This window comes from Emydura macquarii, unplaced genomic scaffold (genome assembly GCF_026122565.2).
Source record: "Emydura macquarii macquarii isolate MOO-44397 ecotype Brisbane River unplaced genomic scaffold, CSIRO-AGI_Emac_v2 contig_1230, whole genome shotgun sequence".
Classification (NCBI taxonomy): Eukaryota; Metazoa; Chordata; order Testudines; family Chelidae; genus Emydura; species Emydura macquarii.
The window spans coordinates 11015635-11042122 of NW_027131367.1; the positions used below are offsets into that span (position 1 = coordinate 11015635).

Sequence of the window (26488 nt, forward strand, 5' to 3'; positions counted from 1 at the left end):
GGGGGGAGACAGGGAGGGGGCTGAGCGGACCAGAGGGGAGGAGGGGAGAGCAGCAGGCATCCCCTGCCCATGAGGGCCTGATGGAAAACACAAAGGACCTGGTGAGTAGCACAGCCCCGGGGGGAGGCAGGGCAACGGTCGCCGCTGGGGTGTGCTCGCCTGGGTTACCTGGGGGTGCCGTGGGGGGGCTGAGCGCGGGGGGAGGGGTGAAGTCCAGTGCTTGTGGGGAGCAGCCCGACGCGTGGGGGGCCGGCGCTGCGGGGCGGGCTGCAGGGGCAGTGGGGGGCTCGGAGCTCGTGGGAGGGCAGCCAGCCGCCGTGGGAACAAAGCGGGAGGTGGGCGGGGGGCCGAGCTTTCCTTGCGGCGGGGGGAGGGAGCGGAGCGGAGCAGCTGTGCTGGCCGCAGCGTCTGTGTGGGAGGGGAGCGGACAGGAGCCCCCTTCAGCTTCTCTTCTTATTGCGTGTGTATGTCTTGGCGGGGGGGCGAAGTGCACGAGAGCCGCGGCTGCAGCATTTCCTGGGTTCCCCCGTGCGTGTGGGAGGGGAGGGACCTGTCCCGCAGCCGCGGCACCGGGGTCCGTGGGGAAGGCGCCCGGAGAAAGCACTGGGGCTTTGTGTGCGAGAGGAAGGGAAACGGCAGCCGTCACAAGCTACGGTGCTTTAAGCTACTTTTGCTGTCTTCTTCGTCTCCGCCCCTCCCGGCCCAGCCCGGCCCCCGCGTGTGTGCCTGCGGAGTGGGAGGGCTGCAGCTCCGATCCCGGCTGGGGCTGCTGTGCTGCTTTCTTTTGTTGCGATTCCTCCTGCGGTCATTGTCGGGTTTCCCTCAGTTTCCGCGAGACCTGTCGCTGGGAGTTTTGTTCGTGCCACTTGAATCTGCATCACAGCGCTGGAACAGACGCTGCGACCGGAGTTGGTTGCAGCGAATGCAGAGTAGGTTGCATACAGTTGATGTGTAATTGGTATAATTACCTGGAGTTAGTCAAACTGGGACAGTGAATGAGCACAGTGGAAGGGGGTGTTCTGCAGTGTTATGAGAGAGACTTTAAATATCTTCTTGAAATACATTGCAATATCTGTCATCACCAGGAGGGAAACTGGTAAGGTGGGAGGACAGCACAACCTGTTCAGACAGGGTACCTTTGTTGTGATCCTGTCTTGCTTCCTAAGATTGTACTAGACCTCAGGTCTCTGCAGGCTGCCCTTTTTTCTCCTGATAACCAGAAACAATAGCAAAAGGGTTTGTTTGTTCGTTTGTTTGTTGTTAACTGAGCAATTCAGACCTGCCCTGATTCCCATTCACTGGTGGGGGAGATTAGGGGGAAATCACTTTTTTATTATTCTAGTAGCTCTTTTGCAATTAAGGCTTTTACAGTGAGGGTTTAATGAAACACTAGATTTTTCAAATATTGCAGTCTCTTTACCTATGTTATGAATGACAACTTGGGATTTTTAAAATGCTTTTACTTTTAAAAGTCCAATGTGTTAATTTATGGTTTTGTTGACTTTTGGCATTTCTCTCAGCTTGGGCAATAGGACTATGAAGCTAGTTTCACTTTCAGGTTTGTAGCATTGGGTTTCCAGGATGCATGAAAATGCTTGATTTTTTTAAAGAGCTACTGTTTTTAGTAGACTTTTTTTAAATTGACTAACCAATTTTGTTTGTGATGGTGGTCTTTATAAACCTTTAGTCTTACGAAATGTGTATATTGGGCCATATTTAAATTGATAGTGTCCCTTTAAAAGTTTCATTTCTTTTAAAGGGAAGTCATGTTTAAAGCTTTAGAGGCAGCCCTAGGTGTCAGGGAGTAATACATAGGTCTCAAAGCTTCAAGATGAGGAAAATAACACACTTTAGGTTTTTTATAGTATTAAGGAACCAACCTGGAAGAAAATTAGATCTGAAAGACTGTACACTAAACTTGCCTTACAAGCAGGAAAGTAATTAGTCACTGCTCTATAAAATAAAAGCTTTGTAAGTCAGTGGTATACAGTCAGTTTTAATTAGCTCTTTTAAGCAAGTTGTAACACAGACTACCGGAAAACCTAGGAAGGATAAGTTTCCTAGCTGGGACGTTTATTTAACATACAAAGGAACAAATAATTTAGGCTTTGGTCCTGAAAACACTTAAGTATGTGAGTAACTTTACACAGTGGGACAGGATTGGGGCATCGAGCCATGATTTCCTTAGTTTCTGCTTCATAAAAATAAATGACTGTGGGGCAAGTAACATCAGTTAAAGTGTTTAAGGGTTCATGTTCCTTGTATCATTTTTTTCCTTAATCCCTAAAATTGGGTCTGATTCTGCAATGTGCTGAGCACCGTCAACTGCCAGTTAAGTCAGTTTTTCTCACTGTTGCTGTGTGAAAGGCCCATAAAACAGAAGCTACAAACAGCAAGCCAAACATACAGGGGAAACAGATAATAAAGAAATGATTTCAAAGGCACAAACACACTAAAAGCAAAAGTGTATTTCTATGGCTTCTCAGCTAGTCATTTGACCTATTACTTTTGTAAAATATTCAGATAGAAATGATATTTGTAAATGTCTCAAAACCCCCTGTCCAAAACTGGTAGGTAAGTTATGGGGTTGCAGGGAATCAGAAGGAAAGAGGTACATTTTTAAAAAAAGCTGGTCACGTTACTGCTTAATTGCTTGCGTTTCCTACTGTTGTAATGCTGTGAGAAGGTATTAATTTCACAGTGCAACAGGGAACAGAATTATACATAGCTCTAGGGAAAGTTGTTTTGATCAGTTTGATTTTAAAAAGCGTTGTAATATAACCAGTTCAGGTTTTTTGTGGTTTAGAGTTTGATCGAACCCAGAGCTAGGACTGAGATTACTGCATATAAGGTTAATGGTCCCTTGACTAGAAGGAATGTGTACACTGCAGTATTTTTCTAAAATGAAGGGAAATGTTGCACAGAGATAGTGCCTGATTATTGAGGATATTTGGTTAAATAGTCACTGCTCCTGGATACTGGATAGCAATGGCAGCCTTGTCATATGCAGCTGACCTAGAGGTTATGCCGATCCTTTAATGCAATGTTGATCCATGCCACATTCACCTCTTCTCTGTACTACTGTAATGTACTTAAGGGTTAGCTTTAAATATCACTTGCAGACTCAACCTGAAGTAGGATGCAGCTGTCAACCTATATGTTGGGTAGGCCTTTATTAGCTCATAAACTGTATTCAAAGTTCTGCACAGGTTCCTTGTTTTCTGCTGTAAGCAGTTCTTGAACCTGAATTTTCAAAACCCTCCCTCACACTTCCACTTTCAGCTTGTCCTATCATGGCATTTATGCTCAGCTATGATGTTCTGGCTGTAAAGCTACCAGGCTCAGTAGTAGGACATTCTTAGTTGAGGATTTTCACCTTTGGAATTTACTGCCCATGATTGCCTGCCACTGTTTGAGTTCACGATCCAAAACGACACTGATTAGGAGGGTTTTTTTGATGAAGTATTTATGCATTGGATATTGTGGTAAGTTGTTTATTTTGCTTTGTTTTGTGTTGTGTTTTGGCTTATGTAAAGTACCTTTATCAATAGTATTGTAGATGGTCCCAATTTAAAACAAACAAACAAACAAAAAAAGCACACTATTGTGTACAAAGAACATATGCAATCATATACTTAGTTTCCATATGCAGTTATTATGATTACCATGCAGATCAGATAATTGCATATAGTAAGAACTATAATTTCCACTTATCTGATTGGCACATACCAGTTTAGACAAAGTTGCATGTCCAGTTTTAGAAAGAGGAAAAAGTTAACTTTTTGTATGATAGCACCTGATTATTTGAATGGTTAAGTGTTTTCAGATATTTCTTATAGATATGCTGTATGTCACCAGGCATTCACTGGTGGGTCAGAATGCTTGTGTGGTGGAAGGCGCAAATGCAACAGTTCTTTAAAAAGCCACATAAGTATTTATTTCACTAGTAACTGCATTCAATTCCATGTCCCCATAAGTTTTCAGTGCTCAATGTGTCCCAAGTATGCCCAAAGTCTTTTTCCTGCTGAGGAGTCCATGATCCCTTTAAGGAAGAAAACCACAGCCTATGTGCCTAAAGTTCCAGAGCCAATACCTTCTTTCCAGAAGTTAAGACTCTCCCCTGTGCTAACATACCCATCTCTGATGGTGTTTCCCCCAACACTACTTCAGTTAGTCACCTTTCTCCAATGCTGCCACTCTTCAAACTGACTGAGGTTTTTTTTAAAAAAAAATCTGTATTTTATAGGGTCCCAGACTTTTCCCAGTATTCCTTGCAAAAGGATACTAATAGGTAAAGCTCCCCTCCTTTATGCTATCAGTAGCTGAACCTAGTTGACCTATATCCTAATCCTAATCTTGACATTGATGCAAATTTTCTACAGTATGCTTCCTGCTAAATACAGCATTGAAAAGTGCTTGGGTTTTTCCTTCCTTTTCACATATGCAGTTCACGGTAAGTATATCTATGTACTAATGGTCAACTACATAATGTGATATAATTCTATTAGGGCAAATTAAAGCCACTGTTAGTTTCAGGCAGACTTTTAAAAAGAGTAAGTTCTCAAAACCTCAGAGCTTTCTGTCAGCTCTTTTCACCTATTGATGATTACTAAGGTACTTGAATGCAAATCTAAAAGTTATACTTAGTCCCCTTCTACTGATAGTTATTCCGCTGAGGTTTGTGATGTTATCATGTCTTATAATCAAAGCAGGATAGGACATCCAAGCAAATCCAAGTCCTGTGGGAAGCACTATCAGTGATTCTAGAACTAGTACTTTTTGCTTATGCTGCTGCAGATTCAGTCTTTCAACAAGATATTAAAAGGAGGCTTCTGTGGCACATATTGCAAGAGTAGAGATGCTAGGCTTGATCTGGCAAAATTCTAGTTTCAGTAAATTGCGTTCTGTCTCCCTAAATTTCTCCTGCATATATATGCTTTTCCCTCTTTTTATACTTATTAGAGTGGGATCTCAAGATCTTGTCGAATAAATAAATATAAGGCTATACAACATTAAATGTCTGTTTGTATACAGCTCTTAAAGCTTGCAAATTCTGAAATTCTGAGAGCTTTTAAGATTGCTGGGAGTCAGAATACAAGAAGATTTAAGGAAAGGAAGACGTTGTTGGGCGTTAAGACATCTTGTAAATTTGGGCGAGATTATCCACAGCTGTATCCAGTCAGATTCACTGTTAGTAGTGGTAACTGGCTTTGAAGAGGCAACAGAAGAAAATATGCTTGGACTAGTTCATAGAGTGGGAAAAACAACAGAATTGATTAAGATTATGTTCCTGCATTTTAGCAGGTTTCCCCACAGACACGAGAAATAGACTAATGGTCATTATGAATGCCATGGGGGGATTGAAGTCACAGAAGTGGAGTCATGATGCAAGTTCACATTCTTATCTAGCTGCAGGCATCTTGTTCAAAGTAAAATGATCAAAACCTAAAAAGAAAGGGAGAGACTAGGAAAGAGAAGGGCTGCCAACACTTCATCCTGGTGCTGGCCACTAGAGATATTCTTTTGTATTGTCGGTCCTTACCCACATCTCTCTGTTGGGGAAGTTCCTTCTGTCAAAAAACAAATATGAAGCCAAACATAAACAAATATTTATTTCATGAATCTTATTCCAGGCCAAATTAACCTCTCTTGTTTGAACCATTGAAATAGGGCTATTGTTGTTTTATTATCTATAGCCTTTTGTGTTTTAAGATTCCAGACCACATAGTCCAACAGTATTGCCCTGCCTATACAGCAGGAGTAAATTATAGATTCCTGTGGCATGACTTAACTCCTTCATTGCCACATTTCTCATTATTTTTAGGCTACATCTGTTATGTAGTTCAGCAGCTCTGCATAGATCAGATGCTTGTTTTACATTATAAATATCTGTCCCTTGATATACTTTTTAAATGCACTTCCTCACTCCCATGATATCCTGAAAATGTTTCCCTGATAATCTGGACCTTGTTGCATGGATAATTACATTGATTCTAGAATCTTGACATGTTTGCAGTTATTTGGCCAAGTGAGAATGGTCTAATGGTCTATGCATGACACAAATATTTTCATCCGTAAAATTCTTCATTAGAGTTACTATTTTGAAAGCATATATATTTTTCCTGTTGAAAAACTAGTTTTGTCAGTCTGTAAAATGTGCGCTGCACAAATACCTAAGCATACAGATACAATGCAAATAATAATTGCAGTTCAACACTAAGAATATTGGAAATACATTTTCACCTAGCACAGATGCCACTCACCCTTTGGCGAAAGTCTGAATAAAAATATTTTAAAGAAGTTCTTTTAAATGTACACAGACAGCCCCTTCCCCAAACCAAAACTTCCCCATTTCACTTGGTTGATATAACAGGAAGCACAAGATTTATGGAGGAGGAATGTTGTGCCACCTTTAGCAGGTTTGTACTGGTAACCCTCTTGATGCCTGGTATTTCAGGAGTTGCATATTTAGTAAGTGTGGTCTTCTTGAGGATGGATAGATTCATAGCTCCATACCTTATTGAAACATGTTAGTTTCCCTGGTGAAATCCTGGCCTCATTTAAAATCAATGGTTAAACTCTCATTGACTAATGGGGGCCAGAATTTCTCCCCCAGTTTCATGCAGGAGTGTGTAGGTGAGGGTTCTGTAGCCTGCAGTGTGCAGGAGGTCAGACTAGATGATCATAATGGTCCCTTCTGGCCATAAAGTGTGTGAGTTTAAAACATTTTCCCTTAGTGCATTTCCTTTAATCTGTGAATGATTTGACAGAGGGGTTGGCCTAGGCTGGGTGCTCTAGTCAATACAGTATTAAACATTAACCATAAGAAGTTACAAATCTAATGGAATGTTGAGGAAGAAGACTTGCTTTTCTGTTGGTTAGTGTGCTGATCTGTAACTGACCAGGATTGTTACCAGAACACTGTATCCATGGCAACGTGTTGTTCAATTGCTAACTTAACTTTAACACACACACAAGGTAATAAAGAGATGCAAGCTCAGTTAACTTATAATAGCAATAAATAATGGCCTGCAGGTGAGGTTTTTTCCTGACTGTCAGGACTTGGTCTTGGTCTTTTTAAGTCAATGAAAATTTTTCCATTGATTTCAGTTAGGGTTGAATTGAGGTCTAGTTCAAGAAGTCTTATTTCTATCTATTGTGTGTAACATGTCAGTTTTATGGTCTGCAAGGGATGTCTTCTTGTTATGAGATTTTTAAATTGCGCATGTTACCATGAAATATTGTCTTGATGCACAACAAAGGCATGAAATCACAGATGTCTGACTCTGAGATTTTTGTGAATGTGATTCTGCCTTTGACAGCTGCTAAGGAAGGACCACTAGGCAAAGGATCAGTCTTTGGGATTCTCCTACTTTGGTGATTGCAAGTATGTGTGAGGGAAATGCAGGGAGGATAGTGGATACACAGAAATATCTGATCACATTCAGCAGTTAACACAGAGAAAAATGAAAAGCAGTACAGAACCATAACTAAACACACAGTGGTCTGAATCTTCTCTCACCATCATAGATTGGGACTAAATCAACTGAGCTCACTGGAGTTATGTCAATTTAAAATGGTTGTAAGTGAGAGGAGAATGAGGCCCGTTGTCTTCTGTTGTGAGCATTAAGGAGGATGGATATGAATAGGGCCTTTAATTCAACCTGCGATTCACTGCATCTCCAAAATCTTTACATTAAGAGTATTCTAATTTTTCTTGGATTTTTTTTTTTTGTATTGCTTTTTAGACTGAGCATTCTTCACGGTCAGAAAGGAAGAGACGTGACTCATTCGGGATGTTTGACGGCTATGATAGTTGTAGTGAGGACACTAGTAGCAGTTCAAGCTCTGATGAGAGTGAAGAAGAAGTTGCCCCCTTACCATCCAGTCTCCCCATTATCAAGAATAATGGACAGGTCTATACTTATCCAGATGGTAAATCTGGCATGGGTGAGTACAACAACTTTCTGGAATTCAGTTTGTGGGTTTTCATATGGATCCAGTGACTCTCATATCACCATATTCTGTGTTTTATTTTAAGCTGAGATGTCACTTGTGTGGGTCTGAGGACACCCGTTGACTCCTTAATGCTTTTGCCTTCTTTGTGAGAACAAAGCTGATCAGTTGAAGACTTTTACTGCTGGCAGTCAGAAACCAGAAATAATTTATATTCACCTTCAAGAAAGATACAAATGCTACACAAATGTTTGTGATGTATATATTTTTATACCATGTAGATTTGTATTTAAATACGATTTAATTCTCAGATTTCTGTTAAAGTGCCAATCCAGTCTTAATTCTTAAAGTTTGGGTTAATCCTCTTAACATCAACATTTTTATGAGGTGAATCCTAAATTGCATTATTCTGTATAATTTAGTAGTGCATTAAAGCTTTTTTTTTGTTGGTTTTCTTTTTGTGCTAGTAACAAATCTTTACCACTATTAAGTCACTGTGTCAGCCCACAGCTGTTCAGTCTCCACATGTCTGGAACCATATTATTTTGAGCAAATAGGGAAATTGCCTTCATCATCATAGAAGAACATCAGGCCAGATATGCTACCCACCCATGGAATTCTGTTTTGATAAAACCCATTTGGGGCATCACAGTGGCACAAGTCCCTTCAGCCTCTGTTTCTCTACTTGTCCTAGAGCTGACTGGGTAGTGTAACCCATAAAGCGTGTAGTGCAAGCAGGATGAGGGTGCTGACTGGTTGGGATACATGGGCACGGTTTATGTGTGATTCAAGGGGAAGTAGAGAAGAGACACAAGTCTTATTTTGGGTTGGGAGCAGTAAACATCTGATGAAGTCTGCATTCATAGATGCACACTTGAAGAAGTCTCTTTAATCCTACAAGTGGGCAGCATGCAGGGTGAGGATCAGCTTTGGATGAGTCATTCATTTCTGCTAGTGAAAACTGGAGGGGACAACACCATTTCAGCCTTGAACAGACAAAGATCTTGGCGTTTGAGTAGTTCGACTGAAGTCAGTGGGACTTGTCATTTTGTAAAGCTAAGCATGTGTAAGTCTTTGCAGGATCAAGGCCCAAGAAATGGTTTGGTGTCTAACGGGTAAAAATGAAGCTAAGTGGGGCTGCAACCCATAAGACCTTCATTATGGAAACCTTATGCTTGGGTTTTACTTCTCATTTAATCTGAAATTTTTATCACAATTTATAGTTTAGCCTTTTCTCTCCTCTGATTAGCTACCTGTGAGATGTGTGGGATGGTCGGTGTCCGAGATGCTTTTTACTCTAAGACAAAGCGTTTCTGCAGTGTTTCGTGCTCTAGAAGTTATTCGTCAAACTCCAAGAAGGCCAGCATTCTGGCCAGACTTCAGGTAACGGTACAGAAACCATCTTGTTTATATACTTATCCTTGCATGTTTTACAAATAAGCATTTATCTGTCTAGCTGATCTGAGCTCATGCATTGGTGTTTTTTTGTTTGTTTTTTTAAATTAGGTAGTTTTTTAGTAAACTCATAGTAACATATTAATAGCTGTTTTTGTGAGCCAAAACTTATTATATTATTCATCTGCAGTTTACATTGAGTGCAAATTTCATGTTGCTGAGTAAATTCTAAACCTAAAACCTAGTCTTTTTAGCACTTACAGGAAAATAAGATTAAAAGTTACATTAGCACCATGTATAGTTAAAGTTAAACTAATCTTAAATGTCCCGGATTTATTGCAGAAATGAGTTTAGCCTGAAATATGGCTTCACTAATAACAAAAATAGAGATCAACCCTTTATAAGGGTCCAGGGGCAAATCTTGTGCCCAACACCTAACCTGAGTGGGTTGTGCAGATATATTGAAAATGGGATTGTAGAAAAGGAGTTCCTGTCCCTCCTCCAAACTGTGGAGAAGCTGTGAAGGCAACTCCAACTCAGTAGCCAAAATAGTTCCTGTGGTCCACAGGCAGGGGCAGGTGGAAGAAAGGATGATTTGTGCAGTAGCAGATGCTGTAGTCCACTTGTGCCTTGCATGGTGCTGTTCAAAGAACTCTTATGGTGCACTTTCTGTGAGTATTTAGTTTTCTTGTGCACATGAGATACATAAATTGTGCTGCCATGGGCCCACTGCACTTGCAGAGGAAAGAGCTGGATAATCTTTGAAACCTAAGTGTGTGGCATCTGAATAATCCACAGGTTTAGCCCCAAAGTACTTGTTTGCTTCACAGATTGTAATGGCTAAACCATTGCTATCATTTTATTCACAAATTAGAGTTTTTAAAAGGCCCTATGTACAGATTGACATCATGAGCTGTATTAATTTGGGTGTGTTATAAGCTGTTTTAATTCTCATTCTTCCTTTCCGTGTTTAATTAAACTTTTAAATAAACTAAATTAACGTAGATGTGTTATAAAAATAACATTAATAGAAAGCGAAGTTTCAACCTGGTAGTAGATCAAGGTTATATCCTACCAGTCTCTCTCACATGGAACACCAACCTAAATCTGTGGGAGTATTGCCTAATGACTGCCATGATATGGCCCTCAGAATTAGATTTAAGGTTCTGCTTTTAACTTGCCTTTTTTGGTAGTTGCAGATGTCCAGTCCCTTTGCCCATTATCTTTAGAAAAGCAGCTAGTGTGTGTGCTATGCAAGTTTCCATATGTAGGCAAAAATAATGCGTCAGATGTTCCCTTGAGTCATCTTATGTGGGTTTAAACTATACTAATGCTAAGTGTAGCTCGTGATACTTGATTGGACAACTTCTATTTTATGTTGTTTTATTTGTTAAAATTTTTGCCTACCAGGATAGCCTCATGAGAGATGCATTTTGTGTACAAAATTAATCATATAATGTTCTTAAACTCTTTTAAAGTGATTTTTTTGTAGTCGTGTGAGAGGCACATTGCACATTTTGTAAAGTTTCCAGTTGGGAGTTTTGAAAGGCTTTATTTACTTAACTCTTATTGTTCTAGGGTAAACCTCCAACTAAGAAGGCTAAAGTTCTGCAGAAACAACCTTTAGTAGCTAAACTAGCAGCATATGCTCAGTACCAGGCTACCTTGCAGAACCAAGTGAAGACTAAAACAGGTAACTATGTATCATAGAAATGAAACTAATTCTTGAAACATAAGATCTGCTGTTCACCACTTGTGCAGCTTCCTAAACAAAATAACTTTCTTTTAGCAGCTGTCCCGGTGGAAGGTTTCAGCTGGGGTAACTACATTACTAGCAATAATTTAACAGCAGCTCCTGTTACCTGTTTTAAACACGTAAGTTTCCTCCACTATTTTTTTTCCTCTGAGACATATTAATTTATTTTAATCAAGAAGCGGCAACCAAATCAGTTACTTAATACTTTATCAGTTCACTTAGCACTACATTATATATGCGACAGGTTCAAAGTCACAAAATAAAAGGCTGGTATCTTAAGCCTGGGGAACTTATCTTTCCCATATTCAAAGCACAATTCTAGATTAGTTCAAATGTATAGAATGTAAACTAAACCAGTTGGAGATACAGTAATAGATAAAGATGGAAATGACCTGTTAGACCAAGTCAGACCTCCTCCAGCATGTTTAAAATTGGTCTTTCAGCTATAGGTTTATTTTTATCTTATTTCATCATTAGATTCTTACTGTCAGCTGTATTACTTGGAAAGAAGGAGAATTTCTGTAGTTATGAAGATAAAGCTATTCTTCTTCGCTTTCTTTTTCTTTGTACATAGTACACTTTCTTCCTTTGTATGGAAGTACAAAAAGTGCTTAGTTAGCCATTAAACATCTTAGATGTGAGCTTCTGTCAGCAGTATCTGGTTTATTTTTGGCTACAACAGACACAATATTAAATTCATGTTTTAGATAGCACATTTGTATGTCTCAGAACCATTTTAGAAGCATATTCTTTAAGAGCTTCATATGCAAGTTACATCCATATTTTTTAAAATTCTCTATTGCTTCATATCTGCAAAATAAATTAATTGGGGCTGGTCACAAATTTTCAGTCAAAATGGGTTTTTTATGGAAATTGAGTTTTTGAGAAAGTGAAAATTTTCATGGAAGACATCTGCTTTCCTAGATAGTTTCTGATTTATTTTATTTATATATTGGGAAACTAAAAAAATTTAGCTGAAAACTAAACCTTTTAGTTTCTTTCTTGAAAAGTCAAAATTGAAATTTTCAATGAAAATGGATTTATTTTGGGGATGGGAGCTAAAGGGAGATTATTGTTAGTTTTCTCCCATGGAAAGTTTTTCAACTGAAAACATGTTTCCAACCAGATCTAAAATTCATGCTAGATGTTGCAAGGTGCAGAGCACTGTCAAACCCTAAGTAAGTGGTAGGGTGCCCAGATAGCAAGTGTGAAAACTCAGGATGGGGGTGGGAGGTAATAGGCGCCTATCTAAGAAAACCACCCCCCCACCCCCCACCCCCAAAAAAAAAAATATTGGGACTGTCCTTATAAGAGCGGGACATCTGGTCACCCTAGTCAGTGGGAACTGAGGGCACTCCAACCTTGTTGAATTGAGCCCTTTATGCTTAATGTTGCTCAGAACAAAGCCCTGCAGTAGTGTAGCTTTATGATTCAGTACCAAACTCGACGTGCTTATACAACCATTTTTTCATTTTGGTTTCACAATAATATACATACTATAAAAAGTAACAGGTAGTGTTAAGATGAGCCTGTGCCATTTTAACAGCAAATGCTAAATGACATTCGATCTACTTAATCTTGCTTTCAAATATAACTGAAGAATGTGTGCAATGGAAAAATCTCTATTTTGCTGGGGGGCGGGGAGGGAGGGTGAGAAGAAGGGTGTAAACTGTGCTCTGTTGTTTTTGATTGCTTCATACCATATTCTGGAATGGCTCAAGGATAATGTAAACTGATTTAAGAAAAACTTGAAATAATTGCAGGGCTTGTTTGCAGTATTATGCTACTTAATTTTAAAAGATCTAATTACAATTTGGTATCGTACTGCTGCACACATGAAGCAGAATAGCACATCAGTAACTTAAAATACACACTATATTGATTCTCATACTTTTATCCTGAATTTTAGAATTTAGAATTTAGAACATTTAGAATATATAGTGTGGTGGCAGTGCTGAAGAACAATCAGTGTACTACTACATAAGTTCTTATACCTGAAACCTGTTTCTTTTTCCTGCCCTGCAGTATTTTTGTACTCTGTTCCATAAGTCCAACTGCATTCTTGAAGGGTTTCTTTTAGGTTCTTGCTTCCTCAGTGGAGTTCTTGGGCATTATTCAGCATACTGTAGGTCTGATTTGGTATTCAGTTTTGCTCTACACCTTTCTTCAAAGAACATAGTATAAACTATTCATCAAAGAGTCTGTAGGCATATTGCTCTTATACTCTTTTTGAACATTGTCCTCTTATGGCTTGTGGTTTTTTGCTTATTTTGGTTTTTATTTTCATTTGCTCTTTAAAATTATAATACACCACCTCCAGACAGGATCATATAAATTTTTCCCCCATAAACACAGAAACAAAATAATCATATGTCTTGCATATATGGGGGAAATGTATATTCATTTTCTACAACAGTGCAGTTCCAGTGGTGCTGCCAGCCGTGAAAGCTGTGTAGATTTTTCCAATATTGTTTTATCCTAAGGGTAGTTGGACAGATTAGTGATTGACTTGTGATTAGTAAGGCATGAAGATGCCTTTCCACAGCTTCTGTATCCAACTGGCTCAAAAATAGAGAATTCAAAGTTGTAAGAGCATTTGTTTTTCAATAAGAACAGAAAATGGTTTGCTGAGGGGGAAACCAATAAGCCAATAGTTAGACACATCTGAGTCTTTATATAGATAGTCAATGGACGATTTATCCAGGGTGCTAAATTCAAAACCTTCATGGTTTTGGGGGACAATTGTACTGAAACATTTGAAGACTATACCCTAAACATCTGTCCTCATGTTGCTTCTAAAAACATCTGCCTTAAAGAAAAAATATTCATATTATCTTGCTAATTGAGCACTAGTTGTTTTTACTGAATCTACTATATATATTCCCTGACATCACCAAGTCTTTTAATCTGTAATACGAATTTGTAACAAAAAACATGAAACTTTTATTTTTGTCTATCTGAAAAGTGTATTGAGCACCATTTTCTTTGTATTTCATCTTTTTTAGTAGGACTTCTGTATAAGTATGTATCTTAATACTTAATTCTGTTAACCCAAAAATAAATTTTAAACACAAATGTAAGCCCTAACAATGTGCTTAGTATTGCACAAGACATGAGGCCTGATTCCTAGAGGTATGAAACACCTGCTGATCCATTTTATGTCAGTGAAAATCAGGCTTCTTTTATTTAGGTGACTGGCTTTGGGCAACCAAATTTTGAACATTTTGGCCTTTAGGTCCTAGTAGTCTCCTATGCTTAAAGTACATTAACATAGCTCCATAACCGTAATCTGCTGATATAACATGTAAGTGCTCAGTAAATGAGTATGAATGCACATTCCACAGCCATAAAACCAAACTAAATACATCTAAGGCCTAATCCCATACCAGTTAAGGTCAATAGGACTAACCAGAGGAGTAAAAAAGAGTACTCAGCAGAGTAAGATTTTGCAATACCTGTCCTTAAATTTGTTATTTAATGAAGATATCTGGCTACATCGGCTCTCACTCAAGGGTTCTCAAACTGGGGGTCATTAAGGTTTGGTTTTTTTTGTTTTTTGGGGGGGAGGGGAGTGTCGCAAGTTGTCAGCCCCTGCATATGCCCTTAAAGGTGGCATGGCACGGAGAGGAGGTCATCATTTTTGGGAGAGGGGTGGACAAATCCTGAAATATTTTCAAAAGGGGTTTGAGAAAATTTGAGAACCCCTGCTGTAGCTGGTTGGATGGGGCAGGGTTAAACAAGAGATGATAAGCAGTTATGAGATCTCATTTTGTCTTGTTGATTTTGTATGGAAGTACTCTTATCTAATGATTCAGTAGTTTTCAGCAGTTCACGTGTGTGTTTGCCTTTCTCAGTGCTGAGTATTTAATGTCTAATATAAGGGTCTATTTCCCTTCAGTGCTGTTTCCTTTAGTGGAAGCTCTTCCAAATGGAGAGGAAACGATAATCTTTAGTGTATTTTGATGATGTTCCTAATACTACTGTGCATTTTTGTATTGCCTTTATATTCAAGGTTTTCGATGTGCTTTACAAGCACTAGTCAGGCTCACTTACCTGCCTCACAGATGTGTTGTTGTATCCCCAGTTTACAGGTGGATAAACTTGGATGTAAAGATGTGAAGTGACTTATTTAATAGCAGACAGTGAATTGGTGGCAGAGCCAGGAATAGAATTTGTGCCTCTTTCCTGTAGTCACTGAATCCCAGTCTTTCACATACCTGTTTTGTGTCTGATTAAATGTGCAAAATCCAGTCTGATATTTAAATCAATGGGACCTTTACAGCAATAGTATTTTAGTATAGTAGCATCACATGATATGCTTGGGTTTTTTTTTCCATTTCTGATTTTGTAACTAACCCAAATTCTTGTTTTATTTTTCTTGATTTGTAATAAGAGCTTACTTTTTAATAGTCAGAAAAAATAAGGAGAATACCTCAAAATGTTCCTAGTGAGTAAGCAAGGATAACTTTGAGTCACTAATCAATATTTGCTATTAGGCAACTTAATGCGCAAGATCACTAGTCTTGTTTTTTTCCATCCTGTTGCCAATATAAAGCACACAAGTTTATCTGGTAGTATATGTTTCAAAATCCCATCCAGATGAATATTACTTTGGAAAGAAATATTTTCATTCTCTGATTCTATTAAAAAGAAGTCCAGTTGTTAGTCCACTTTGACTGAAAAGGGGCAATCTCAGTTTTTACATTGGCGGCACTGCTGTACTTCTAATCTTCCTTACCCACCTTTTCTCTTGTTACCTTCTGTGTAGATACTATCTACACACCAGGTATCAGGATACTATCCTCACATATTTCAGGAATCAGCAGCATCTCTTTGGATTTAACCCTCTCAGTCCAAATTTCACATCAGAATCCTAGAAGCAGGGCAATCCCGAAGGTGTTCCCCAAAAGGTTTCTGTACAAAAAGACAGCCAAGCTGAGATGCTTACCATGTAGGGAGTCATAAGGTCAGCCATTTTGTCTCTAGGAAACCCTTGAGGTTTGAATTTGGATGGTGTCCAACAGGACCTTCCTGATTACAACTTACCTTACAGGAAAGGTGACTGTCACTCACAGATAAACCCTCATGAGTGGTCGCTGGATCAGGAAATGGTGAACCAGATCTTCCTTAATTGGGGAGGAACCTGAGGAGGATCTTTTCGTCATGAGTCTGAAAGGTAAATTTGTTCTTACCTGTAAATTATGGTTCTGCTAGTTCATACTGTGCCAATCCAGACTTCAAAGTTACCTCCCTCCAGTGAGCAGATGAATGAGATTTAGTACTTACATAGTGCTTTATGCTTCTTTTCAAAGCACTGTACAAACATTGATTAATCAGATGACGAGAGAGAAGACATGAAGGAAGATGGCTATTATAGCCCTAGTTTACCTAATCTTCCTCCCTTAAGAACATTCATTAGGTTTGAAGGAGAAAAGATATACAGTATATTAGATATATTGTATACCATTATTGAAGATAATAATACCTAGCTCTTATAAAGTGATAATTACCCAGGATGGCTCCCTTCTTCTAAAGGATGAGCCGTATGGATTGGAGTAGGAGAAACTAGCAGAACCACTGTTTCACAGACAAGGACAAATTTAACTTTCTGCTATTTACCCCTATACCAATCCACAATCTAGAAATATAAAATTTTTGTGCCAACTCTGATATCGGTTGAGCTGTGGAGCGGGGAAAGAGAGAACCCTAACGGTTTAGGAATTTGAATTATTGGGTTCTCTGAATCAACTAAAAAAAAATAATATATATATATATATATTACTACTGGTTTATATGTTTAATATATTAATATATATTAAACAAGAGGCAGTGCATTATATCAGATAACTTCAGACATTAACACTCTCAGCTGTTTGGACCCATTTGTAGTATTGTATACAAGGCTGCAGACTATCCATAAATATAAGTTTTAAAAAGCTTATGTTCCACTTCCTTTCTAAAAAGCCTCAGATCTAAAAAGATCTAAAAAATTTAGATCTAATAGAATATATGTTGCAGGACCACACTGAAAACTAGGTAGAGTAGAGCTCCCTAAAGAAGCAAAGTGAAAGAACAAATATCTCAGAGCTGACTAAATAGTAGCTGGATTAGGTTATCCTCCTAGATGGAGAAATTTTAACTGTAGAAAACTTCATTGTTTATGTATAAACAACAAACTATCTTCCTTCAAGTTTTTTCTTTGTGTCAAATGGCCAAAGGGAGAGCCCTACTGTCCAGGCTGGTTTAAGGGATATAGTCAAACATGAAAAGACCAGGTTTCAAGAAAAAGAAATTGTCGTATTTGTAATAGACATGTCTTCCCTTACTGGGGAAAACTGTTCATGCATGTCTGTACTCCAATATTCTGAGCAGTAAGGTATCCTGAGTTCCCCCATAGTGATAAATTTGATGTTCACTGCTGCTAGATGGCCATAGCTGATCTCCAGCGGACTTCCAGACTTGCTCTTTTCAAGCATTCAGAAATAGGGCAACTCTTCTTTCCCTCTCCCTCACAGCTTGGCTTCTGAGAGGCTTGGGACTGAATACTATGTTATTTCCAGTGAGTTATGTTCAAGTCCTTTGTGTTTGCAAGGTGCCTAATGAAAAGGCATAAAGCCTTAAATGAAAGATATTTGCTGCCTGATGTACAAAATAAGTAGGTTACTTCATTTGTCTACATAAAATCTGCTTAGATACTGTCTGCACTGATCAAGATCTGTTTTTCTAAACGCATCTTAGGTGTGGATTTGGCCACTATTCTGAATTTTAAAAAATCTGAATACCTGTTTCTGGGTAGTCTCTAATTTAACATGGACTTTTACTGTCTTATTTAAAAAAGAAACCTGAGAGATTTATATCTTTATGTGATATCAACACTATTCTCAGAAACTAGGTAACTACCCATTGAGTTATGTGATAGTTGCAAGTTCTAGCTTTTTACATGGAAGATTCTGATTCTTTTGCTGACAGCCTTGGTTTAGTGAATGATAAGTTCTAGTAACTTTTCAGCATCACACATTTTCAGTGTTCCCACAACACCATCTTTGACTAGTCAATTATCAATCTAATATCTTTTTCTCATGTCCGACCTAATGAAACTTTCCTCCAGAAACTGAACCGGAAAGGACTTTTGACTTCTATTTACAATTTCCAAACACCCCTAAAGTCCATTCAGGCTTTTTTTTTTTTTTTAATTTTGTTGCTCACACATCAATCTAAACTTCCAAAGCAGTGTGTGAGGAATCCAGCTATGCAAGTCCCATTGATATTCATGGGAGTCGTGCAGCTGAATCAGACTGCATCTCTCATCATTCTTGTCTGAGGAGATGATCACCTGAAGGTCCTGTGACAGCCCATTCCTACAAAGGCATGTGACCTGCATTAACCACTAGGAGATAAACTCCATCCTATTAAATCTGCAGAAAAGATTCAAGGAGGGTCTTTTCAGAGTCCAAAAAGAAATCATGGCCATGGAGAACGTGGGCCAGATTGCAATATCTGTGGCATATGTATAAATCCAAAGAAATTTCACTGAATTCAATGTTGCTGTTGATTTACACCGGTGTCACTAAGATCAGATCCTAGCCCTGGATTGAAACATCTTGTAGAATGATGTTGGGTTATGAGCATGTATAACTTCCTAATGCTTGTGTTTTGCACCTATTAAACTGAGAGTCACAGAACTGAAATATTCTAGCAGTAGTAATTATATAGCAAAATTCCATATAAATTGTGAGAAGAAAACCAAACTTGATTTTCAGAGAGACTTCTAATTCTCTAAATATTTGTTTGTGTGTATCACTTATATTGAAGTTTTTCCAGTTTTGGAAGGTCATTGATAAAGCTTTAATAAAATATTTCACTTTCAAATGGAGTAAAGAGAGGTGATTTTCTTTTTCCCCTCTGACTTAAATGACAGGCACCCATGGGGACATGCTGGGGTGATATCTCAGAAGGTGTGCGAGTGGAAGTTCCGAACACAGACTGCAGCCTACCTACCAAAGTCTTCTGGATAGCTGGAATTGTGAAATTAGCAGGTTAACATTTTTTTCAGATCATATATATTAAAATGATTGCAATAATAGGAATTCATAATTCAGGGAACTGAGAATTTTCTTTTAAAAGCAAGGAGGATGAAGAGAGAGTCTCCTACTGTCACAAATTGAGGCTTTAAAACGCTGTTGTACATGGAAGTGGCACAGTGTTCTATAAGTACTAGAATCTAGTTGTGTTTGGTGGAAAGGGTTGTTTTAAAAGAGGGAAAAGATTTAGCTGAAAGCTATTTCATGCATATGGAGTAATAACACAAGGCCTGCTCCTCCTCCAGTTGAAGTCAATGAGAACTTTGTTGTCTTTGAGAGCGGTAGTGGACTGCCATTCAGAGCTGTAATGCTAAGACAAATGTTGTAAGGTGTTGTGACTGTCTCCTGTAATGTGCTTGAAGGCCTTCTGCTCCCACTGGATTCAATGGGAGTTGAAGATGCTTATTATTTCACTGCACTGGATTCTAAACTAGTAATTTAGTAAATGTCTCCATAAAAGCTTCCAGTGTCCACAATTTTCTTTGAAGGCACTTTTCACCACAAACAGATTATGTAAGAATCTTTGTCCTGGGAGAGAAAAGCTCCCACCTGCAGAGCTTCCAAAATCCAGCTTTTCTCCTGTTCAGGTGTTAAAGTCTGCCTGTGAAGCCTGTTTTGTGTTGGCCCAGACTTCAGGGAGCAGCTTCCTCATGTTATGGATGATTCAGAATCAGGAAATGTGAAATCAGATAGCTCCAGATCAGGGAACTTGTAAACTCCACTACTGATCTCTTTTCTTGGTAAAAAACGTTGTTAATACAAAGTTAAAGGTTACATAGCTAAACACTCAAAAGTTGAGGACCGTTAATTGTGGTTGAACACGCTGTACCTCTGTATATTTGCAGTACAACAATCTTTAATTATAAGATCATATGCTATATCACAACTATAATGTACAGTTTTTCCTACCATATAAGAGACACCTATATAGTATCTCATAACATTGTTTTATTGCTTTGCATTGATAATTTAAATTATCTTAAAGTCCAGCAAGATGCCTTTGGAATCATATAGTCTAAAAAAAATTCAGTGGACGTACATTATGCTGTGTGGAATAGTATTAATTAATCTTTTATAACCTCGCTCAGCTATAACTTTTAAACATGGGATTGCTCTCTTTCAGGCTACAATGCTTTGCTAAGATATGAAGGGTTTGAAAACGATTCAAGTGTTGACTTCTGGTGCAACGTGTGTGGGTCCGACATCCACCCTGTTGGTTGGTGTGCAACTAGTGGGAAGTCTCTAGTCCCACCTAGAAGTATGTAAATATTAGCACTCTTGATTCAGTAGTAGAGATTGTAATCTTATGCTTTTTATATTTAACTGTATTAATTGTGATTCAAGTATCAAATAGATGTGGGTCTCGTATAGGAATCCATCATAAGTTGTAAATAAATCTCTTTGCTTCTGGATCAATAAGGACCTGATCCTGCAGATCTTCATATGAAGTGTCCCTTATTTGTGTGAATAAGGGTGTTTAAGATCAAGTCCTAAATAATTAATTTAATCAGTTGTTAAAGCATACTCTCTTTTTATTAATCTATTCTTTGTTAAAATCTTAGGTCATCTTTTGCCCCAGATATAGACACATGCAGTTGTGAGATTGGAGCAGAATTCAGCCTCTAAAAGGCTTTTGATACGTTTTAATTATTCTGATATTTTCATTCAGTATTTTAACAATCATTTAATATTGTTTTACAAATACTGACTTTAACTTCGTATCGCTAATAAATTAACTTAATTAGTAATCATTGACTTTTCCCCCCTCTTCATTTGCAACAGCAATTCAACACAAATACACAAACTGGAAAGCTTTTATAGTGAAACGACTTACTGGTGCCAAAACTCTTCCTCCTGACTTTTCTCAGAAGGTAAAGTTGATGTGATATAAATGATATGATATAAACACAATCTCATTATGATATGAGGAATTGAATTGTTTTGCAATGGCACTTTGGCCCCTCTTGTGGGGGAAGATAGTACTTCAGCTACTCCCTATGCCTTACCTCTTCAGTGGTGAGATAGAGAACATCTGTATCCAAGCTTGTGATATAGTTATTTTTACATCTTGCACTTTGGTCTGTGGTAAAAATAAACAGAAACTGGTTTGTCTTTATCTCCCATTACGAATTAACTGTTGTTCTGCAAGGTACTGTTCTCAATCACTAATGACCTAACCAACTCTCATTAAAGTCAGTGGGAACACTCCATTAACTTCAACGGGAGTTGGATCAGGGCCTTCCTTACACAATATAGCAGTACCATTTCAGGATATTTTTTGGATCATTTTTGTGAGAAGTTCACTTTATGGATCTTGCCATTATTACATCACCCTGATGTAGACAGGAGAAAATTTTTATGATGGTTTTTGCAGCAATGAAACGGGAGACTGCATTTAGTGAAAAATGCTTTAATAGCAGGTGACAGGTGACTAAGCAAAGACAGTACATGTTTTTACAGAACACTTTCCCTATTATTTTAAGGTCTCCGAAAGTATGCAGTATCCTTTCAAACCTTCCATGAGAGTAGAAGTTGTTGATAAAACGCATCTCTGTCGAACACGGGTAGCAGTTGTAGAGAGTGTAATTGGAGGACGATTAAGATTGGTATATGAAGAAAGTGAAGACAAAACTGATGATTTCTGGTGCCATATGTACAGCCCACTCATTCATCACATTGGTTGGTCCCGAAGTATAGGACATCGCTTCAAAAGATCTGGTAAGCAAGTTGTGTTGCAGAGATACCTTGCTGGCAGTAGTGGCTGAGTAGAGACTTACTTGAAGGATACTGTCATCTTATGCCATGATTGGGCTCAAAGGAGTAACCTGGCTGAAACAGCTTCTAATTTAAGTAATTACGTTTTCAAAAATGTATGCATCGGCCATAATAAAGACTTTTCAGCCACTAGATCTCCACTCCATTTGGTTTAGTTAAAAATGATCAGTGTTTCCTTCAGGGTTTTGGAAGAGCTTGGGTAAACTTTAGTGAGGCACCATCCATGAGACAATATCTAGGAATGTTCATAACATGAACAGTAGTAAGCAAATGGCTTCTGCGTACAAGACCCAATGCTCTATGTATTTAGCATGTTTTGCTGCTGGCACCCTAGAATTACACAGCACTACCCCACCAGCTGCCATCACCCTCCTGACACAGTAAACTCAGCACAAATATAGTTTGTGTTATTGATTTAATTCCATTTATTTTACTCTGACATCAAGCTTTGGGTGTGCTTAATATTTTTGTATGGTAACATGTAACTGCATTGCAGAAGTTGCCAGAAGAGGGACAGAAAAAGTGAATGCTGGCAGATGGGTAGTGGACACTTGGTTTTTATTATTTAAAATCATAGCATTTCTCCTTTTTAAATATTTTATGTGCTCTTAATGATAAATTAATTTAACAACAGACAAAGACTCTTTTTGCTCTTTGCATGCAAACCACTCATCATCTGTAACATAGAACAGGAATAAAAAAGTTACACGTTGTACCAGCTTTGGACACTAAAAGATCAATATTTTTGATGGTTGGAAACCTTTGTTGAAACCAATATAAAAATAAAAGGAGAGCAGCTAAAAGAAATCACACTCAGGGCTGCTTCCAGGAAATTCACGTAAGAGCTTTTCACAAAGCTGCTGGAATTCATTTCAGAGAAGAGAATCCAACCAGTGACTGCAAACTCCTGCAAAGATTGCATGGCTCCTCTGCTGCAAGGATCCTATCACATTACAAAATATATCAAAAGATAAGAATTTCTAGTGCAAAAATGAGGTAATAAACAGCAGGTCTACAATACCAAGATATTTTAAATCAAACTTAAATTATATTAAGCCTTGAAGTCACTTAAAAAGAATGCACTCACAAAGAATGCTATATAGCTTTACTTGCAAAACTGCTGCAAAAGCTTATATGTATTTCACTGATACTTTTGTGCCATAATCAGGCCTGGGTATTAGTGTTTCTCTGAATGCTGTCATATCTCTTCTCTACCAATATCCTCCAAATACATAAATTGCACAATTTAAGCTCTGTTACCAAATTTTCTAGGTGGCCTACTGCTAAGGCCACCTTATACGCTTCGGGCCCACGTATTTATAAAATGATGACTACCTTAAATAGTACAGCATCAGGAAAATATTTGGGTTTTTCGGGTATAATTTTGTCTCTTCATAAATATTTACTGATTATGTAACACTCTCTTGTAGATATTACAAAGAAACAAGATGGACATTATTATGATGCACCCCCACATTTATTTGCTAAGGTAAGATTGCTAACAAGAACTCTTAAGATTGTTTACTCACAGTTGGAAGAGGAATTTTTCATCGCTTGAAGACATAAAGCATACAAGGGGTCTATTACTATTGGACATAACTTTTTAAAATGCTGTTTGTCATTTTGATGTGAGTAAAACTGACAGGGAGTTTGAGAGGTATTTTGATCTTTTTGCTGCAAACTTCGTTTCATGGGTGTGGTTATGTTGTCTTATGTCTGTTCTTGTCACCTCAGCTAGCTGTGTAATGCTGTCATGTGATTCTTTAGGTAAAAGAAGTAGATCCAAGTGGAGAATGGTTCAAGGAGGGAATGAAATTGGAAGCTATAGATCCCTTAAACCTGTCTGCAATATGTGTTGCAACCATTAGGAAGGTAAGAGAATGAATTTATACTTTTGTGGGGGAATGGGGAATGAATCCTGCTAATGCAGTTTCCAGTTTTCTGTATTCAATTCTGCAGCTAAAAACACTTTTTAATAAAGGCTGATATTTTGATTTTAAAACAAAATTTTAGAAAAGCAACCAATGACTTGGTCAGCAGCATTGACTCTTGTCTGCTTCTTCCACCTTTCCACCTCCAGCCTTTCCAATAAAGGGATAATGCATGCAATTTGTGAATTGCTTACCAATTGCTTCCACTAATTAGCTTCTTGCCTATTACTGGGGTATTAAAAATGATGGTTACAGCGGCAGATGACAAGTATGTGGCATTCAAGAACGTTTAAAAATCCAGCCAGAACTTTGATTGACAAACAGTGTGCCTGTGAAATTTAATGTGCAGTGGAACCACTCACTTTCTCATCTGGCTCTTTTGCAGATGATATAATCCCTCACAAAAAAGCCTCCCCTCCCCTCTGTGCAGAAGTTTATTACTATTATGTGTATAAATCTTAGAGGATTGTATTTATGAAAGTTGCTTGTGGCTGAAAGAGGCACCGGCAATGTGAAATCTGGGCAAGTTTTAAAAAAAAAATTAAAAATTGCTTTGGATAATACACCTACTTAGAATACCCCTGCCAATGTTTTTGGTTATACGGTTACATTTTTTAGTTCTCCCCTATTGCTGTGTGGAAGAACCTCACCAACTACAAAGGAAATACTGTACAAAGATAGAGTGAAACTGGTACTACACAAAGAGCTGTCAAATGCACAAAGGAAAAAAAACTGAAAACTAAAAGAAGAAAGTCTCTAGTCTCTCTATTCTATTAATGTTACCAGGTAATGATCACAATAGCATATACAACAAAAAAAAATTTTGGAGAGAAGTGACTTTTGACAGTGTCCCTTATGCATAATTTGCTCATCACTTATTTCATTTCTTACTCTGCTTTGAAACATGACATATTTAATTTCTAGCCTTGCCTTCAAATGTATAAAGGTGCTTAATGTAAAATATGTTTTTTATTTACAAGGTGTTAGCGGATGGATATCTTATGATCGGGATTGATGGCTCTGAAGCAGCAGATGGGTCTGACTGGTTTTGTTACCATGCCACCTCCCCTTCTATTTTTCCTGTTGGTTTCTGTGAAATTAATGCAATTGAACTAGCTCCACCCAGAGGTACTTATACCATTCTGATCAACTTCTATTCTGATTATTTTTCAGTGGTATTTTATGTATATATTCTTTGTTTCTTAAATCATTTTACAACATTCATGTCATTTTTCAGAGCCATCTTGATTTCAAACAGAAACTTCAGCACTACTTTAAAATAATCTGAAACAGGAATGTCAAACTCAATGTATAGAAGAGCCCAAATTGAATGTTTAATTCATGGGCAAATAAAATGATTTGTTTTGACTACACAAAGATTTAAAAGGTAGAATATTGCCATTATGTAACTAAACTTTTTTTAATGAGAAAAATTAGTTATATTCAGCATCAATCAATAGGGGAAAAAATATGCAGAGCACTTCTAGAACTATGTCAGGAATATCCGTGCTAGAGAGTCATGGGCCAACAGAGGACTAAAACTGTAATAGAGCAATTATCCATATTAAAAGCATTGTAAAATGTTGCAGATTTATTAATCAGGTATGGTGAGTTATTCTCTCTTGCTAAAATGCACGAAAATGTATCCTTCATATCAGTATCCATGGGGGTAGGAGGAGTTCATATTTTTTGAACAAGGCCTAAGGTCTTCGTGTGCAAAACTGCTTGAATGTCATCATGTGTCTGCAGATAGTCTTTTGTTGCCTTCATCTCTACATTTTATTACGCTGCTTTAGCAACGTATAAAGAGTGATGTAGGTAATTACATCATAGTTGATGATAGGTGCTCATTATTTTTGGTAAGAATTTTTCTCTATCTCTATTAATTCAAAAATCTCTAAATTATTAGAAGGACAAGAAAAGAAGGGGGGAAAAGCCTATGCAGTGGTTAAATGCAAGTTTCTATTGGCACTGAGTGTAGAGATGTTCTGAATATTGCGTGTACTGACAGTTGTACCTGCAACAAAGAGAAACACTTAATAAAATTTCCATTAGCTGACACTAAGCAGTTGGCTTTTAGCATTTGGAGAATCCGTAGCTGAGCAGATTTACCCTTGTTTATTGGAGCTATATCATTCAGTGGAATTTCTGCAGAGGGAATCATGGGAATATGTATAGTCCATCTTGTGCTTTTTTTCAATGTTTTCTGTGCCCTCCAAAAAATAAGAGAGATTTAGGGGTCATTTACAGAATGAAAATTTAATAATGACAAAATGTATGTCTCTATACTCTCTGGAAAAACAGACTTTTAAATGGACAATACGTAACAGATGATACAAGATGCTTGTCTTTGAAGAATCCTGTAAATGTTATTCCTTAAACACTGAATCTACCACAGAAGATGAACTTCTGTTGATATAATTTAACATACTGCCTTGTTTCTTATATCACGACAGCTCTCCTCCTTCTCTGCTTTCATCTGCATTTCTTCCCTTCTTTTTAGTTTTCCCCATAGCAATCCTGTATCAGTCATTGATAGACTATTATTATAAATCACGTTCAGTTATGTAAAACTTAGTTTTATGTGTATGACT

General features: G+C 37.9%; 1 protein-coding gene across 10 annotated transcripts in view; it reads left to right on the forward strand.

Annotated features, from left to right (window-relative positions):
• Positions 1-45: 45 nt before the first annotated feature.
• MBTD1 (mbt domain containing 1) overlaps positions 46-26488 on the forward strand; it is a 50739-nt gene continuing 24296 nt past the window's right edge. For 4 of the 10 annotated variants that reach the window (XM_067547443.1, XM_067547446.1, XM_067547447.1 and 1 more), the window contains exons 1-12: positions 46-101; positions 7749-7950; positions 9206-9345; positions 10930-11044; positions 11141-11226; positions 19026-19143; positions 20312-20446; positions 20971-21059; positions 21672-21906; positions 23394-23452; positions 23731-23835; positions 24875-25022. In XM_067547443.1, the coding sequence (XP_067403544.1) occupies positions 81-101; positions 7749-7950; positions 9206-9345; positions 10930-11044; positions 11141-11226; positions 19026-19143; positions 20312-20446; positions 20971-21059; positions 21672-21906; positions 23394-23452; positions 23731-23835; positions 24875-25022 (1453 nt within the window). In that variant the 5' untranslated portion in view covers positions 46-80. Of the gene's footprint in view, positions 102-827; positions 930-7748; positions 7951-9205; positions 9346-10929; positions 11045-11140; positions 11227-16167; positions 16284-19025; positions 19144-20311; positions 20447-20970; positions 21060-21671; positions 21907-23393; positions 23453-23730; positions 23836-24874; positions 25023-26488 lie in introns of those variants that run through there. The other 6 variants (XM_067547448.1, XM_067547442.1, XM_067547440.1 and 3 more) reach the window with 5 other exon arrangements.